General features: G+C 43.3%; 1 protein-coding gene and 1 long non-coding RNA gene across 2 annotated transcripts in view; both read left to right on the plus strand.

Annotated features, from left to right (window-relative positions):
• The window catches only part of LOC146635600 (uncharacterized), a 342,244-nt gene that overhangs the window by 105,155 nt on the left and 220,961 nt on the right, over positions 1-16,128 (plus strand). The gene's annotated exons all lie outside the window — the stretch shown is intronic.
• On the plus strand, positions 1,191-3,661 carry LOC146635605 (E3 SUMO-protein ligase ZBED1-like). Its single transcript, XM_085349859.1, has 3 exons — positions 1,191-1,355; positions 1,461-2,060; positions 3,638-3,661. The coding sequence occupies exons 1-3, from the start codon at positions 1,191-1,193 to the stop codon at positions 3,659-3,661; spliced, it is 789 nt and encodes a 262-aa protein (XP_085205985.1).

The raw sequence follows: 16,128 nt of genomic DNA on the forward strand, positions 1-16,128 counted from the left end.
GGGTGGACAATAAACTGGACTGGTCATGCAACACAGAGCACCTGTATAAAAAAGCCCAAAGCCGACTGTACTTCCTCAGGAAGCTGAGGTCTTTTAACATCTGCAGGAAGCTCCTGAGGATGTTTTACCAGTCAGTGGTTGCTGGAGTACTTTTCTATGCTGTGGTGTGCTGGGGGAGCAGCACAGCAAAGAAGGACTCATCCAGGCTGGGGAAACTGATCAGGAAGGCTAGCTCTGTGGTTGGCATGAAGCTGGACACTCTGGTGACAGTGGCAGAGAAAAGGACACTAAAAAGAAAACAAAACAAAACTGCTGGACATTATGAACAATGCTGGGCATCTTCTGCACACGGCCATTAACAAACAGAAGAGTCTGTTCAGTGACAGGTTGGTTCTCCCCAAGACAAGAACCATCCATCCATCCATCCATCCATACATGCGTTTGCACCTTTCGTCCACACGTAAACGGCGTTTTTGGTCACTGAAAACGGAGATTTTTAAAAACTCCGGGCAGGGTGGATATTTTCTAAAACTCCGTTTTTGCATTTACGTGTGGACGAGAAAAACAGAGAAAATGCAGCGTCAAAGATTTGCGCCTTTTTTTGACGTCACAGTGTGCGCCACGTTGTTGTTTCGGTGAAATTAATTTTTACAATACTGTTAATTCTACTCTCTGCAGTGTTTAAATGCTTACATATACACACAGTTGCTGTCCCTCCACACATACGACTCGGTTCTGCTTCTATGCCCCAGCTTTGTTTACTTTTTCCCACCGAGGCTTCTAGACTTCTGATTGGCCAACATTTCTACACGGTTAGGAATATAGCGCCACCTGTTGCTTTGGCATGTTCCTAGCAGCGTTTTCCTTCATTTCTGCCTTTACGTGTGGACGGGATTATTTTTTAAAAAGAAAAATCTCCGTTTTCAAAAATACCCGTGTACGTGTGGACGTAGCCCAAGAGGGATTTCAGTACACAGCAGGATATTCACATTTGTAACCAGATATTTACATACACTTTAGGGAGAAAACATAAAACATTTTTACTGTACAACATCAATTTACAGTAAACTTTTGTTTTAGATAAATATTGAAAACTGCAGAAAACATTGCACAAGTGAAAGGCTCACTCATGGCAGAATGGGCAATTACTGACAAAGTCACATGCCTATTAACAGATGGGGCTTTCCAAAATGGGGGCTTGTGCAAGGGAGCTAAGACTTAAACATGCCATATGCATAGCTCACACCCTGAACTTAGTGGTGAAGAAGGCCCTTGACCAGACCCCTGAGGTCTCTGACATCCGAGCCAAGTCCAGGAAGATCGTGGGATATTTCAGGAGCAGTACCCCTGCAAAGGTAAGTTCTTAAGTGGCTTAATTACAGTTTCTTTAATGCTACTTATGTGTATAGTTCTGCTCCCTTGACAATCTAATGTATGCTTTTTTAATTGTATTTTGTAAGGAGAGGCTTTCAGTCGTGCAGGAACAACTAAGGAAGCCTCAACTCAAACTAATACAGGAGGTGGAAACCCGCTGGAACAGCACTTGTAATATGCTGCAAAGACTGTTCGAGCAAAGGGAGCCAGTGGGTGCTGCTTTGGCAAGTCTCACAACAGACATCCCACCTGTTTCATCTGAGGAATTTGGTATAATTTCAGAGTGTCTGGTTGTCCTAGCACCATTTAACGATGCAACCACTGAGCTCTCTCAGGAAAAAAGGGTGTCTGGGTCAAAGGTCATACCTTTGCTCACTATGCTGGATCATTGCCTCAATGAACAACTGGGGAAAAAAAGAAAAAAAAAGAAAAAAAAAAAAACACCATCCATTGGGTCTTCTCTGGCTCAGAAGCTGAGGATGAGAGAGAAGCTAGATAAAATACAGACCATGAGCATTATGTTCCTTGCGACACTGCTGGACCCAAGGTTCAGAAAACTCTGGTTTCTCAGCCCTGCAAGAGCTAGCGAAGCAGAAAAAAAGACTGAAAGCAGAACGTGCTTCCGTAATGAGAGCCTCCACCACCACAGCCATCAACGTCACAATCTGTTGAGGCTGTTTCCCACGGTACTATTGTTATTGCATTTTAGTTGCATTTATATAAACTGATTGTTGGGTTATTGTACGATCTACTGTACAATATAAAGCGCCTTGTTGTTATTTGGCGCTATAGAAATAACATTGAATTGAAAATTATTTCTCTTGGCGAAGGCGGTCGCACTTTTTCTCCTCTCCTCCTTCCCCTTATCTTCCCTGCTTAGCCTCTTGTGTCCTTGTCTTGTCTCGTGTGTATTACTTTCCCTGAACAGTCTCTCACTGTCGTTCTCTAAAACCTAAAAGAGAATTATGGATTTGATCAACTGGTCTCTGAATGCTATTGACACCCTTTTCTCAACGAGAAGTCTGGGCTCGGGAGAGCCTGAGTGCCCTGGAGGGACTTTCCCTGCCGGATACACGATGGACGGGTGGCAGAACTGAAGGGTCATGTGCCTGGCGGGACTGTCGATCGAGGACGCTGAAGATATCTACCTATTCGGAACCATGATAACAGGGTTCTTGCTGATCGGAGCTGGCTTGGCCCTGACTTATCGGAGAATTAAGAGAGCGGAACCGGCTGTTCAACCCCCCCCCCCCTCCCCCCCCAAGGCTGCCCGCTGGAATCGAAGCGATGGGACGAGGCGCGACCTCTCACAACGAACGCAGCATGGTCAACACCTTGGAGACGCTTACAGCTGCTGTGAAGGCTCAAAACAACACCATTGAGCGTATGGGGGGATACATCAGAGAGAGGCCTGCTCAAAATGAGACCCTTGAGCGAAAGTTGGATCACATCGCAGAACGGCTCACTGCAGTTGTGGGGTCTCAGATTGAGAGACCAGTGTCAGAGTGTTAAAGAGCAGCTTGAAATTCTCTGTGCTGCTCGCATAAAAGAAAAATCAGCAATGTTCAACATGCGGACACCACGGCGCCAGCTGCTCAGGCCCAAGGCTGGAGCCGAACAACAACTCCCTGATAACGACTGTGTGATGACTATTCTTCCCATCCCATGCAAGGCCACCTGGGTAGGCTGGCAGACTGTTTACTTAGCCTGATAGAGCGAAGGACACTGTCTCAGCTGAACTCTGGACACGCACACACATACACTTACACTGATAAGCACGCACTCATCCCCCTCCCTTTCCAAACGCCTTCGATGCTTGTTTCCTGTGGAAGACGGCGGGTCTGTGTGCGGCGCTGGAATGGTTGCGCTGTGCAGGACGACTGCTGTGTTTCCTTCGGATTACTCCTCACCCCCTACCCAACCCCTGTGGCTTGTCACGTGCTCCAATGTTGTGATGTGGACATTTATGTACTCTCTGTGCAGAGGAGTTTTTGTTTCCTGTTCTCATGCTGTCCTCCCATAGGTGCCCAGCGTGAGGAGAGGTCTCTTTTCTTCCTCTTGTACTTTTCCCATTGTTGTGTACTTTCAGTGTTTTTTCTGTAACGCTGCCGATCTCCGACTGTATTCCCATGTGTGTGTGTGTGTGTACGTCGGGGGGGGGCTCCTATTCCTCTGCGGGGCAACCTGCATATGGCCAATAAAACATTCATTCACATTAAAAATTGAATTGCTAGTATCTCATAAAACTCTCCTTATTGTTTAGCTAACAACCTGTGGCGTTGCCTGAATGAAAGTGTCAGGTAGACAGACACAAAATGTGACAGCAGACGCAAATATTGAGGTCCAACGGTACATGATGGAGCCAAATATTGGAAGGCTGGAGGACCCCCTTAAATATTGGGAGAGGCAAAAATATGTCTACCCTCACTTATACAAGTTAGCACTGACATACCTGTGTACCCTGCCTCATCTGTGCCCTGTGAGCGAGTGTTTTCAAAAGCAGGGGAAATATTGTCCAAAAAAGAAATCGCCTACGACCTGCCACAGTGGAGAAACTGTTGTTTTTAAATAAAAACCAATGATGTGTCCCCTGAACACTAATCACTGTCCTTACCTCAATGTTACAAAAGCACAACTACTGTCCACACCCCAACCACACCTCACCTCACAGTAAATGATCATTTCCATTTTTAGCATTTCCAAATAATCATTTTCCATACAGCCAGCATAAATATACACAGTATCATGCCATCACTACAATATACATGTTTTACACACTGCTTTTGTTGTTGACATTTACAGGCTGTGTGCAAAAGGCCACACTCTTCAAATTCATGCCAACTAATATTTTTACGTCCAGTAGGTGTCCTACTAGAGCAAATGAAGCTTCAAGACGCTTTGCGCTGGGGTGAACCAATTGGATGAAAAGCTTCAGTGCTTCATGAAGCTTCGTCTGTCCATCACTACTCAAAACGGCAGATTTATTGCTGGAAAAATTCAAAAGATGAATACAACAAACTAAACTTGGATCTAGAAACTAGAAACTCAAAATAGGCAACAAGGAAACAACCCTGGAACTGAGATCTAGGCAGGAGCACGAGGGAAACACAGCAGTGAGGGTACATGATGGTGTGACATGACAACAGACAGAAGAAAACACAGGGCTTAAATACTCAAGGGAGTAACGAAGGAATCAGACACAGGAGGAGAGCACAGCTGGGATCAATCACACATAACGAGACATGGGGGAAGCAAAACTGAAAACATTAACAAAGGACGGGAGACTATCAAAGTAAAACAGGAGATGAAGACTAGACAAGGAAACATCACCAGACCCAGTACCGTGACTGTCTTATGTACTCTTTATTCCCAGCCTGCATTCATGGCCTTATCTGGGAACATCTCTTTTTCCAAGGAAAATCACATAGTTAAATTGAACATTAACAAACTGTGATAAGGTTTCACAAGTTTTTTCTTCAAGGCTAGTGCAACAATTTATCTGTTGGTAACCCATTACAATAAAATATCAAAAACACGTGTCCATTTTCAGTACACTCTGATAACAGCATGTTTACGGGAAATACAGACCTCCCACGCTGTCAAACTGTCAAATTTGTCTGTATGTCTCATTGTGCTCATATGCCTTGAATTCAAGCTCTTAAAAACATGATTTGGGGATTCTTTTGACTAAATAGTCAGATAAAACATAGTATACTGTTTATCACAGATCAAAGTTATCAAGAACATTTGTTTTGAAACTATTTTAAATTCTTATACAGTCACATAAAGTAAACACAGAAGTGTATGTGTATGGAGGAAATTATCTGTTGTTATACTTGCTTCTGCTTCTGATACAGCTCACACTACCCTGTATCCCTGAGCTGTGCAATCATCATCTACAAACTTCACTTGGTTCTTTTCAGGAACACAGTCTGCAGGTTTCCCAGCATAAACCTGCATGTTCCAATCATAACTGTTCCAAATTATATGATAGTCGTGATTTACCGGGTGTGAGTGTTTGCTGCTGAGAGTGTGGGAGAAGGGCACAGAGTGGAGGTGGTGCACCTCAACCATATGCTTTTGATAGCCATTAAATCTGAACATTATTTATTGAGATGGAGAAATTTATTTATTTATTTGACCCATCATGGCAGAACAGAATCCGAGTGGTGACAGGATTTAGGACAGGAGATGGGGAGGAGGTGGTCCATCACTGTTACTCAAATTTGTATAAGAGATGAGCTATATATTTAGAACTTGTCATAAAATACAGCTTCATAATTTTCCCACAATCATTTAAACCCAATAATAATTAATGCACAAACAGAGAAAAGCTACAAAGCAATATCAGGAAATCGGTTTTCTCCCTCTTCTTTTATTAAAATGATTACATTACTCATTAATTATTAATTATGGTAACTGTTAGTCCCAAAGCATATCCCCGAAAATGTTGGGCAGTTTGCATCTTTGAAATAAAAAATCTACTTGATTATATCTCAGCCAGTGGGAAAAAAAACAAACAAAACCTTGACTATGGATAGTAACGTTACTGTGGATGATAGTTATAACAAGGTGTAGTAGATTAATCTATCCCAGTTTAAACTAAATAAAGAAACAGAAACACAGAGGGAGCTGTAAATGAAACCAGAGCTTCATGGTTTAACGTCAACGATGCAGGAGCTCTTTATGTCTCTGAAGCTGCTGCAGTCGAAGTCAGCAACCACGGTCTTCAGTCCAGCTCTGTAGGGAGTCGTGGTAATCTTGAGCTTCAGTGTGGCCTTTGGCTCTACCTCACCCAGGTCACTGTAAATAGAAAAACATTATTATTTTTTATTTTACTTCAAGCCCTGTTTGGATGAGAACCTAGGCTAGTTAAGCCAACTTAGCTTGGGGGGGGGGGGGAATAAAGGAAAACGGTTGCCTAGCTTTAGCTAAACTCTTTACAAAAGCAGTCTGTAAGCAGTAATTAGGATTAGCATACTGTTTCTTTTTATTTTTATCTTTATGCAAAATGGAATTGTGAGCTGGAACTATTTATTGGTGAACAACACTTGGTGGCACTACCAACAACATAGCACTGTAAGTTAGAAATGTTTCTTTTCTTTTGAAGACTGGAGAAAAAAAAGAAAATTTAGATTTGTTTGGAGCACTAAAATATGCAGCATGAATCAAAATCTGAAAGTCTTTTGTGGCCACATCAATTCTTTGAAAAAACACAACTTTAATCAAAACAAAAGGCTACGTATACAAAAATGAGTAGTTAATGGATTATTTCTCTCGTTATTTCCTTTTTGAAGATTTTTAATTCTTTTTCTGTGGCAACATATCAGACACGTGGCAGACAAACGATGGCTTGAATTAAATAAGTTAAAGTTACAAGAAAATTTCCATGAATTTGTTTCATCTTTACACAAGCATCAATAGTTTATGGTTTAAAAGTGTTGTTTTAAAGATATTTTACATAATGAGGTTACTGCATTAACATCAATATTAAACCAAATGAAAATGAGTGAACTGGCAGAGTACAAGGAAAATAAAGAGTTTTTTTTAACCAGTATTATTGAACCGCTGAGATGATGAAATGAAATCTGACTAGAATCAATATTTGTTTTTGTAACTCTCACATAAAAAGCAAATTACTGTTTCACAAAAAGCATCTGGTTGAAGATGGGAAATATTATCATTAACTCCAGACAATCACATTGTTCCTTATACCCTGTGATTGTAATGAGTTAGATTGTATGTTAAGTCTCAGTACTGACCTTTGTATATAGTCTGATTTAAAAAGGCCACATCCAATGACTGTCAGGGAGCAGTTCCTCAGCCTCTCATTGAGCGGGTTTTTAAATTCCACCTCCAATGTCATTTCATGGTTCACATGGACTGGATACAAAACCTAAAAGAAGCACAGATATAGTACAGCATTAATGTGCAGCAAATTATAGAACAAAGTCCAGAATTTTCAGAATCTCATAGAACCTGTTCATCAACTGAGTTCAGGTGACGCTTTTTTGACTGTCAAATAACCAATCAGCAGTTATCGTTGTAAGGCCATGCCACACAGCCAGTCTACCGTATACCATGAACACATACTTTGTTACCAAGTAATGACATTAGTTTGAATCTGCTTTCACTTCCTGTGTTATAAAATCACGCACTTCCTTATATTACACACAAAATTTGGATTTTAATGACCTTCATGGAGATGACTGGTTGCTCTAGGGTGATGTTGGTCTCAGTCTGGTAGTATTCATCACTGTCACTGGCCACTGCTGAAACCTTTATGCTGTCGCAGTTCACCATATATTTACTGTAATCTGCAAAGGGGATCTGGATAGGTATGGCCACATCTGTAGGACATACAGTGAGAGGCAGGAATGTGAGAACTGATCCAGAGATTCATGGTATCATCAGGAAACTTTAATTTCTTGTTTCTTTCTAATTTCTTTCATTTCTGCACTCTAAAAATATTCATGGTGTTTGTAGGTAGAACTTAACAAAAAAGCATTTTTCTACTTAAAAAAGTAAGTTGTCTACATGTACACGTTTCAGTGAGTTGACTAATCAATGTTAAAAGTCAGTGCAACACAGAAATTAATAAACACCTCCTTAACTTAAATGTTTGAGTATATTGAACAAAATACTTTTGTCATCAATCAACAACAGAAAATATTAAGTTTGTGTAACATGTAAAAGTGAGTTTGAACATCCTTCGTGTTTGAACTGCCCATAACTGGACCATAACGAAAAAATAATTACAACTGCCATAAAAAAAGAAGAAACGGAAAAAAACAGAGGTTGGCACCACTACCTGGTAAGTTTCTTGTTTTATAGTCTTTTATAAATATGTACTAGTTACAGGAATTTACTGCTTAAGTTTAGTCTGACAATGGCAGCTGCATGATGTGAATTGACACTCTGTGTTATGTTAGTTGTTACTCTATAAAAGTATAAAAGAGTGTTTGTATTTTTTCCTGTTGTTAATGAAATCTGTCAGTTAAATCTGTCACTCTGGTGGTTACTTTGGTTAGCCATAGGTGTGTATGAGACCATGCATACAGCAGAGGGTAACCCCGTAGCATATGTTCGTATCATCACAGGCGTAGCAGTTGTCTGCATTCTTATCACTTTGTGGGAGTAGAGGTGTGTTTCCCCTAGACTGTGTTCGGTGAGTTAACTAAGCATTGAATTTCAAAATAGATTAATTACAAGTTATATTTGTACACTTTAAATTTGATGGTTTTAATCATAGTTTAGCATAGTAAAGTTGCTAAAGTTAAAGTTGTTAGCTAGCTTTCTTTTAGCTAGCAAACGTTCCTCGCAATTGTAAATTTTTCCACTTATACTTAAAATTTGTCACTTGTCAGGGTGCATTTGGTTAGCTGATAGACCTTGCAGACAGCAGAGCATGTTCAATTTGAACCTGTATATGTTCAAATTAACCAGTCAGCAGCTGCCTGCATTTTTATCATGGTGTCAGAGTAAATTTGTGTTTCCACGGTCTTGGGTGAGGTAACTAATTACTGACAGTGTGAGTAAAAGTATTTCTATCAAATGTATTGGTATTTTAAGCTCAAATGTGAAATATGCCTGAGGTTAAAGTTAGTTGACCTAGCAAGAAAAAACAAAATTGTGTGTGTGCACACAAGACTTGCTTTCGTTACCTTCTGCAATTGTAAGCATAATGTGAAGTGTGGGATTGTGGCATGTCAACAGTGGTCTTCAAATAATTAAAAAGAAAATTCTCTCACACATTTGGATATGACACAATTTTTCCAATTTTAAACTACAGTCTGTAGATTTATTTATTTATTTATTTTTTGAATTTTGGATTCATCTTTTCAGTGTTTCATTGTAGTGTTTTAGAGAAGGTTTTATACTTAAAATAACTTGTTAACTCAAAAGCCTTGGTAAGCCTTTGTAGTCTTTTATAGTCCTTAGAACTCAACAAAAACTGTTTGAAATAGTCTCCAAATCTAGGTTACATTTACTTTCTGTTACGGCCCGGCTCGGCTAGGCGGCAGCGGACGTAACATAAACGAGCCCAGAGACCAAGGAGTTAGATAGGACGACAAACATAAGGTTTATTAACACAACTGAAATCCGTTAGTGAAACAACTCACTAGGCAGCAGAGAAACTTTAAACAAACACCACGATTAATAACACCAGTAGAGCACTGCTCTACTAAACGTCTCGCAGGAGGCAACACAAAACACAGGCAAAAGGCAAAAGGGAGGGACTCTCTGTACAGTCTGTTCAAATCAACAAGTCCCTCGACGAATGAAGACTCCTCAGCCTTTTATACTATCAGGTAACTGCAGTCAGCTGTGTCACTTGTCATAACTGCAGACAGCTGTGTCACTTGTCCGTCGTACTCCAGGCTCCTGCGGGAGCCAATGGTGTGTGTAGTCTGACAGGCTCGGATCCGCATGAAGTTGGGGCGGGCATATGTCCGGGCCAGCCAATCCCCCGTGAGTCCTGGAGCACTGTAGATTCCAGGGAGGAAGGCGGGGCCACCTGAGGCCAGCGGCCGTAACACCCCTCCCCTTAAAATACCAACTATGTTGGGCTGAAGCCAACGTTACAGAGCATAAACAACAACAAAAGACAAAAGCAGTAAAACATGTTTACAAACGGGACAGACCGTCAGCTAAAACATTTTCAGTCCCCTTTTTGTGGTGGATACTTAAGTTGTATTCCTGCAACAACAGAGCCCAGCGCATAAGGCGCTGGTTGTGATTAAACATACGCGCCAGGAACACAAGTGGGTTGTGGTCTGTGTACACGACAAGAGGCAACATGCTGGACCCCAGGTACACGTGAAAGTGCTGAAGAGCCAACAACAAAGCCAGGGTCTCCTTTTCAATGGTGGAGTAGTTTAACTGATTTTTATTGAACTTGCGGGAAAAGTAACAAACGGGGTGGTTCAAACCCAACAAGTCTTCTTGCAACAGCACTGCCCCAGCCCCGACAGCACTGGCATCAACCTCGAGTTTGAATGGTCGCGTCAAATCAGGTGCAGCTAACACAGGAGAATGGCAGAGGAGGGCTTTTGCACTCTCAAAAGCATCCTGACACTCACTCGACCAGCTAAACTCAACCTTTGGGCTGAGCAGGTCAGTCAATGGCTTTACTACAGAGGAGAAATTCTTACAAAAGTTCCTGTAGTAGCCCACCATCCCTAGAAACCGACGTAACTCACGCCTGGTGGTAGGTGTGGGAAACTGTTTAATCACTTCCACTTTGGCATCTATGGGCCGGACCTGTCCACGTCTCACCTCCCTGCCTAAGTACGTCACAGTAGCTTTGGCAAACTCACACTTAGCTAAGTTGAGAGTTAGGGTAGCTTGTGCCAAACGGTGAAATACCTGTTGTAACGTTTCCAAATGATCTTGCCATGTTTCAGTGTAAACTACTAGATCATCTAGGTAGGCACTGCAGTTGGACAGACCACGGAGGACTTTATTTACTAGCCTCTGGAAGGTGGCAGGAGCGTTACACATGCCGAAAGCCATGACTGTGTACTGTAAAAAATCATCGGGTGTAACAAAGGCAGCGATGTTAGAGGCACGTTCAGTTAAAGGGACCTGCCAGTAACCCTTAAGAAGATCTAAGTTGGAGACATACTGAGCAGTCCCAATACTGTCTACACAATCCTCAACCCTTGGGAGAGGATGTGAGTCAGCCACAGTCACAGAGTTCACCTTCCGGAAGTCTGTAATAAAACGGGGCGAGCCATCTGGCTTAGACTCCACTATACAAGGCGAGCTCCAGGGGCTTTGACTGGGCTTCGCTAAACCATGTTGCAGCAGATAGTCAGCCTCCTGTTTCATGAGCACGCGCTTATGGGGGCTGGCTCGATAAGGATGCTGCTTAATAGGTTTAGCGCCCTGGACATCAATGTCATGCTCTAGCACCGTAGTGGCAGTTGGCACATCCCCGAATAAACAGGTGTATTCCCTAATTAAGGCAATTAGGTCCTCTTGCTGCTCTGACATCAGATGCCCAAGCAAACCCGGCAATGCTTTTAGCATTTCAGAGTTAGACAAACGGGGTCTAGAACAGGTGGGATAACATAGTTTTAACCCATCACCCCCATCCGCCCCTCCTTCCTCCTGGTGGCTTGAGGCTACAAGAGGAACACAGAGCCCTGCAGGCTTTGGTGTTGACCGCGGATGGTACAGTTTCAACATGTTTACGTGACAGACACGTGTTTTGCGTCTGCGGTCGGGAGTGCAAATTACATAATCTGTCTCCCCTCTCTTTTCACAAACTTTAAATGGGCCACTATACCTAGTAGACAAGGCTGAGCCAGGGACAGGCAAGAGCACGAGAACCTGGTCACCCACCTGAAAGGTTCTTTTAACAGAAGCCTTATCATAATGGCGTTTCATCTTTCCCTGTGACGCGGCAAGGTGTTGCTTAGCCAGAGCGTTGGCTTGATTCAAACGCTCACGGAAGTGTTTTACGTAACTGCTGACGTTTGTTTTGAAAACCCCTTGTGGGCTCAAAAACGCCTCTTTCAGAGCTTTGAGGGGTCCCCGTGGCCTATGGCCAAATACTAGCTCAGAAGGGCTAAACCCAAGTGACTCCTGAACGGCGTCACGGGCAGCAAATAACACAAATGGAACACCCTCGTCCCAGCTTTTATCACTCTCCAGGCAGTATTTGCGTAACATCGTCTTCAAGGTCTGGTGCCACCGCTCTAATGCACCTTGCGATTCAGGATGGTAAGCAGAGGACACAATATGCTTAACACCCAGAGTGCTAACTGCTTGTTTGAATACCTTAGACTGAAAGTTCGAGCCCTGGTCGGTTTGTACGACCTTAGGCAAGCCAAACACTGAAAAGAAGGTTGTCAATGCCTTAACGACAGATCTCGCTGTAATTTTATGTAACGGGACAGCCTCGGGGAAGCGGGTAGCGGCACACATGATCGTGAGTAGGTATTGCTTTCCTGATTTTGTTCTGGGTAGTGGACCCACACAGTCTACTATGACATGGTCAAACGGCTGATCCACTACAGGAATGGGACACAACGGAGCCGGGGGTATGACCTGATTGGGTTTACCTGCAATCTGACATACATGGCAACTGTTGCAAAATTTAGAAACATCACGCTTCATACCAGGCCAAAAGAAATGTTTTAATAGTAGCTGGTATGTTTTTGTGATGCCCAAGTGTCCTGACCACTGGCTTTCATGGGCAAGGGCCAGGATCTTCTGCCGGTACGCAGAGGGCACTACAATCTGCTTGACCTTACTCCAATCTGCACCTTCTGCACCTGGTGGAGACCACTGACGCATTAGAACATCATGTTCTATGAAATAGGCTTGTTGCTCCTTTTTGGCTTGCTCAGCACTTACCATACGTTTGAAACAGCTCTTTATTGTTTCATCAGCTAATTGAGCTGCTGACAGCTGGTCTCTAGTCAAGGGCAGTACGGAGTCCTTAGGAAATGGATCAGGCTCCTCAGGCGTCACAGAGTCTGGAGGTGACAGAACATTGTTTCTGTTAGTGGGTACATCATTCTCCCCGGAAAACGAGGACATCAACACAGAATCAGAGAGGGCAATATCAGTATCTTTCCGAGCTTGTGCTCGAGTAATTGCACAGGCTGGATACAGCCCAGGGTGCATAGACACATCAGAAGTTTTCTGATTCAGGGGGTTGTCTAAAACCTCCAGACGAGGGAGCACTACCCCTCCTGCGATGTCGTTGCCCAACAGCATGGCCACACCCTCTATTGGCAAGGCCGGGCAAACGGCAACAGGGAAAAATCCTGTAGCAAGGCTAGATTTAATAAAAATTCTGTGAACTGGTCTAGGAGCGTAACCCATCTCTATCCCCCGCAGAACAGAATTAAAACCACATTCACTTTTAGCAGAAAATGGTAATACACTTGAGAGGATGACAGTTTGAGAACCTCCAGTGTCCCTTAAAATACGCACAGGTTTTAACTCTGATGGATTGTCTGTTAGCGATACTAAGCCATCAAAAATGAATGGTTCGAAACAGGGGTCAGGCACCCTACCACCACACTCATGGTCCTCGTGACGGGTCTCAGCTTTTACAAAACCCACCCCTTTGGGTGGTTGAGCATGTGATGTTTTGCGTTTTAATGCTAAACAGTCAGCAATCACATGTCCGGTTTTATGACAGTAAAAACATTCACGGTGTTCCCTGGACCCAGACTCTTTAGCTGTGTGGCGCTGCTGCACAGGGCTAACCCGTGGCTTCTCACTGTCAGTAAATGAGGCTTTGTGAGTGAGTACAAACTCATCAGCAAGAACAGCAGCAGATGTGAGTGACGTCACTTTCTGTTCATTCAAATACAGCACAATACGCTCAGGAATGCATTTCTTAAAGTCCTCTAACAAAACTAGTTCGCGCAGAGCGTCATAGTCAGTCGCTTTTGACGCAACACACCACTTATCAAAGAGAACCCCCTTTTCTCTTGCAAACTCCACATAAGTCTGCGACAGCAATCTCTTTTGCTGGCGAAACCTCTGCCTATAGGCCTCTGGAACTAGCTCATAGGCCTTCAAGACAGCTGCTTTAACACACGAGTAATCTAAACTGTCCTTTAAAGAAAGAGCAGCCACCACCTCTTGAGCTTTGCCGGACAGTTTGCACTGTAGCAAAAGAGGCCAAATCTCGCTAGGCCATTGCAGCGCACCAGCGATACGTTCAAATGCTGCAAAGTATGTATCCACCTCAGTTTCTCTAAAAGTGGGCACTAAAGAAATGCACTTATCAATTTTAAAAGCAGAAGTGGACGTGGAGGTGGGACCGGAATGAACAGCAGAGACAGATGAGGCTTGAGACTGTGACTCCAGCTCAAGCTGTCGGAGCCTAACGGCCTTGTCCGCCTCTATTTCCAGCCTCCTTATTTCAAGCTGAACCCGCCGGTTCTGAGCCTTCTCCTCAGCCTCCATCTGGAGACGTGCCAGCCGCACCTTCAGCCGAGCTCCTTCTCTCCCTTCGGAACTCCCAGAAGAGAGTGGATCATAGCGAGGAAGCGTGCGCGGCGTTTTTCCCCGCTCATCCCCCTCACCATCCCCACTGGAACCATTCTGGCCCTCTTCAACTACGGCAGCTTGGCCTGGCACACCAGAGACCACAGGCAAAACAGGCGCTTGAAGCACCCCAGCACCCACCAACTTGTCCACCACTAAGGCTTTTATTTCACTCTTACGGAGAGTTTTCGAAACCTGCAGCTGAAAGTGATCCACAATTTGCAGCAAATCATTTTTGCGACAGCTATTAATAATCTCAAGAGACGGGGCAGCTAAAAAGTGCTGTAAACAAAACGCAGCCGACATAGTGCTTAATCTTTAGCAAATTCAATTTCTCCTTTTTCCTTCTTTTTTTTTTTTTTTTTTTTTTTTTTTGTCTGACCCCCACTCCCAGGAACAAAGACCCCCTATGAGGGATCCTGGACGAGCCCCCACTTATGTTACGGCCCGGCTCGGCTAGGCGGCAGCGGACGTAACATAAACGAGCCCAGAGACCAAGGAGTTAGATAGGACGACAAACATAAGGTTTATTAACACAACTGAAATCCGTTAGTGAAACAACTCACTAGGCAGCAGAGAAACTTTAAACAAACACCACGATTAATAACACCAGTAGAGCACTGCTCTACTAAATGTCTCGCAGGAGGCAACACGAAACACAGGCAGAAGGCAAAAGGGAGGGACTCTCTGTACAGTCTGTTCAAATCAACAAGTCCCTCGACGAATGAAGACTCCTCAGCCTTTTATACTATCAGGTAACTGCAGTCAGCTGTGTCACTTGTCATAACTGCAGACAGCTGTGTCACTTGTCCGTCGTACTCCAGGCTCCTGCGGGAGCCAATGGTGTGTGTAGTCTGACAGGCTCGGATCCGCATGAAGTTGGGGCGGGCATATGTCCGGGCCAGCCAATCCCCCGTGAGTCCTGGAGCACTGTAGATTCCAGGGAGGAAGGCGGGGCCACCTGAGGCCAGCGGCCGTAACACTTTCACTCACCTTATCCTACTGCTAGCAAAGGGTGCATTGAAAGCAGGGCAGTATGTAACAGATTAAATTCAAGTTATAAAAATTAAATTGTTTATTGGTTAAAAACAAAAATTAAATCAATAATTAGCAAAACGCTAGTCCTATGAATGTAATATGTTTGACTTTTGGCCTAGTAAACTTTTTTTATTCTCCAGAGTTCGGTGGAAACAAGAAGAGAGGTCACAATCCATTGCCTGGTGGTGTATTTGAAAGAGAAAGAAGAGGATCTCTTCAGAGAACAGCTGGTAGGTAAATCTCACATTGTTTTGTGTTATATTTTTAAATAGCACATAAAATACCGACATGTTTCTTTTTAACCTACTTGCCAGGATGGTGAAGAACAGTTCTCAGAAGAAGTGGTAAAGATCGTAGTCACCAGACGTGCAGCAATGTCTCTTCCAGCGTTGCTAAAATTGTGATTGAAGGAACAGCTGTCCTGGAAGACCTTGATGTGCCCAGAGCATGTGCCTTAATGATGGGACTTATAGACGCTCTCAATCTGAGCTACCCCAAACAAGTAAAGAACACTCTAGAGGTATTCCAGAAGGTGTTTCTGGAACTTGATGGGCTTAAAGCCAGCCCACGGGTAATGTCTCTTAAGTACAAACTTCATATATATATATATATATATATATATATATATATATATATTTGCCGCTTTATTTAATATACCTTTACAAATCTTTATAGTGGTTCTCAAAGTTGGTCATC

The sequence above is a fragment of the Diplotaxodon limnothrissa genome, linkage group LG3 (genome assembly GCF_057381915.1).
Source record: "Diplotaxodon limnothrissa isolate DT_005_m linkage group LG3, D_limnothrissa_male_GT1.1, whole genome shotgun sequence".
NCBI classification, from domain to species: domain Eukaryota; kingdom Metazoa; phylum Chordata; class Actinopteri; order Cichliformes; family Cichlidae; genus Diplotaxodon; species Diplotaxodon limnothrissa.

What these genes read in the sequence shown, in the direction of transcription:
- LOC146635605 (XM_085349859.1), top strand. Translation starts at nt 1,191, where the DNA reads ATGGGGGCTTGTGCAAGGGAGCTAAGACTTAAACATGCCATATGCATA. An exon ending in GGAGCAGTACCCCTGCAAAG is followed by an intron (nt 1,356 to 1,460) that starts GTAAGTTCTTAA and finishes GTATTTTGTAAG; the next exon opens with GAGAGGCTTTCAGTCGTGCA. An exon ending in TGTTGAGGCTGTTTCCCACG is followed by an intron (nt 2,061 to 3,637) that starts GTACTATTGTTA and finishes CTTATTGTTTAG; the next exon opens with CTAACAACCTGTGGCGTTGC.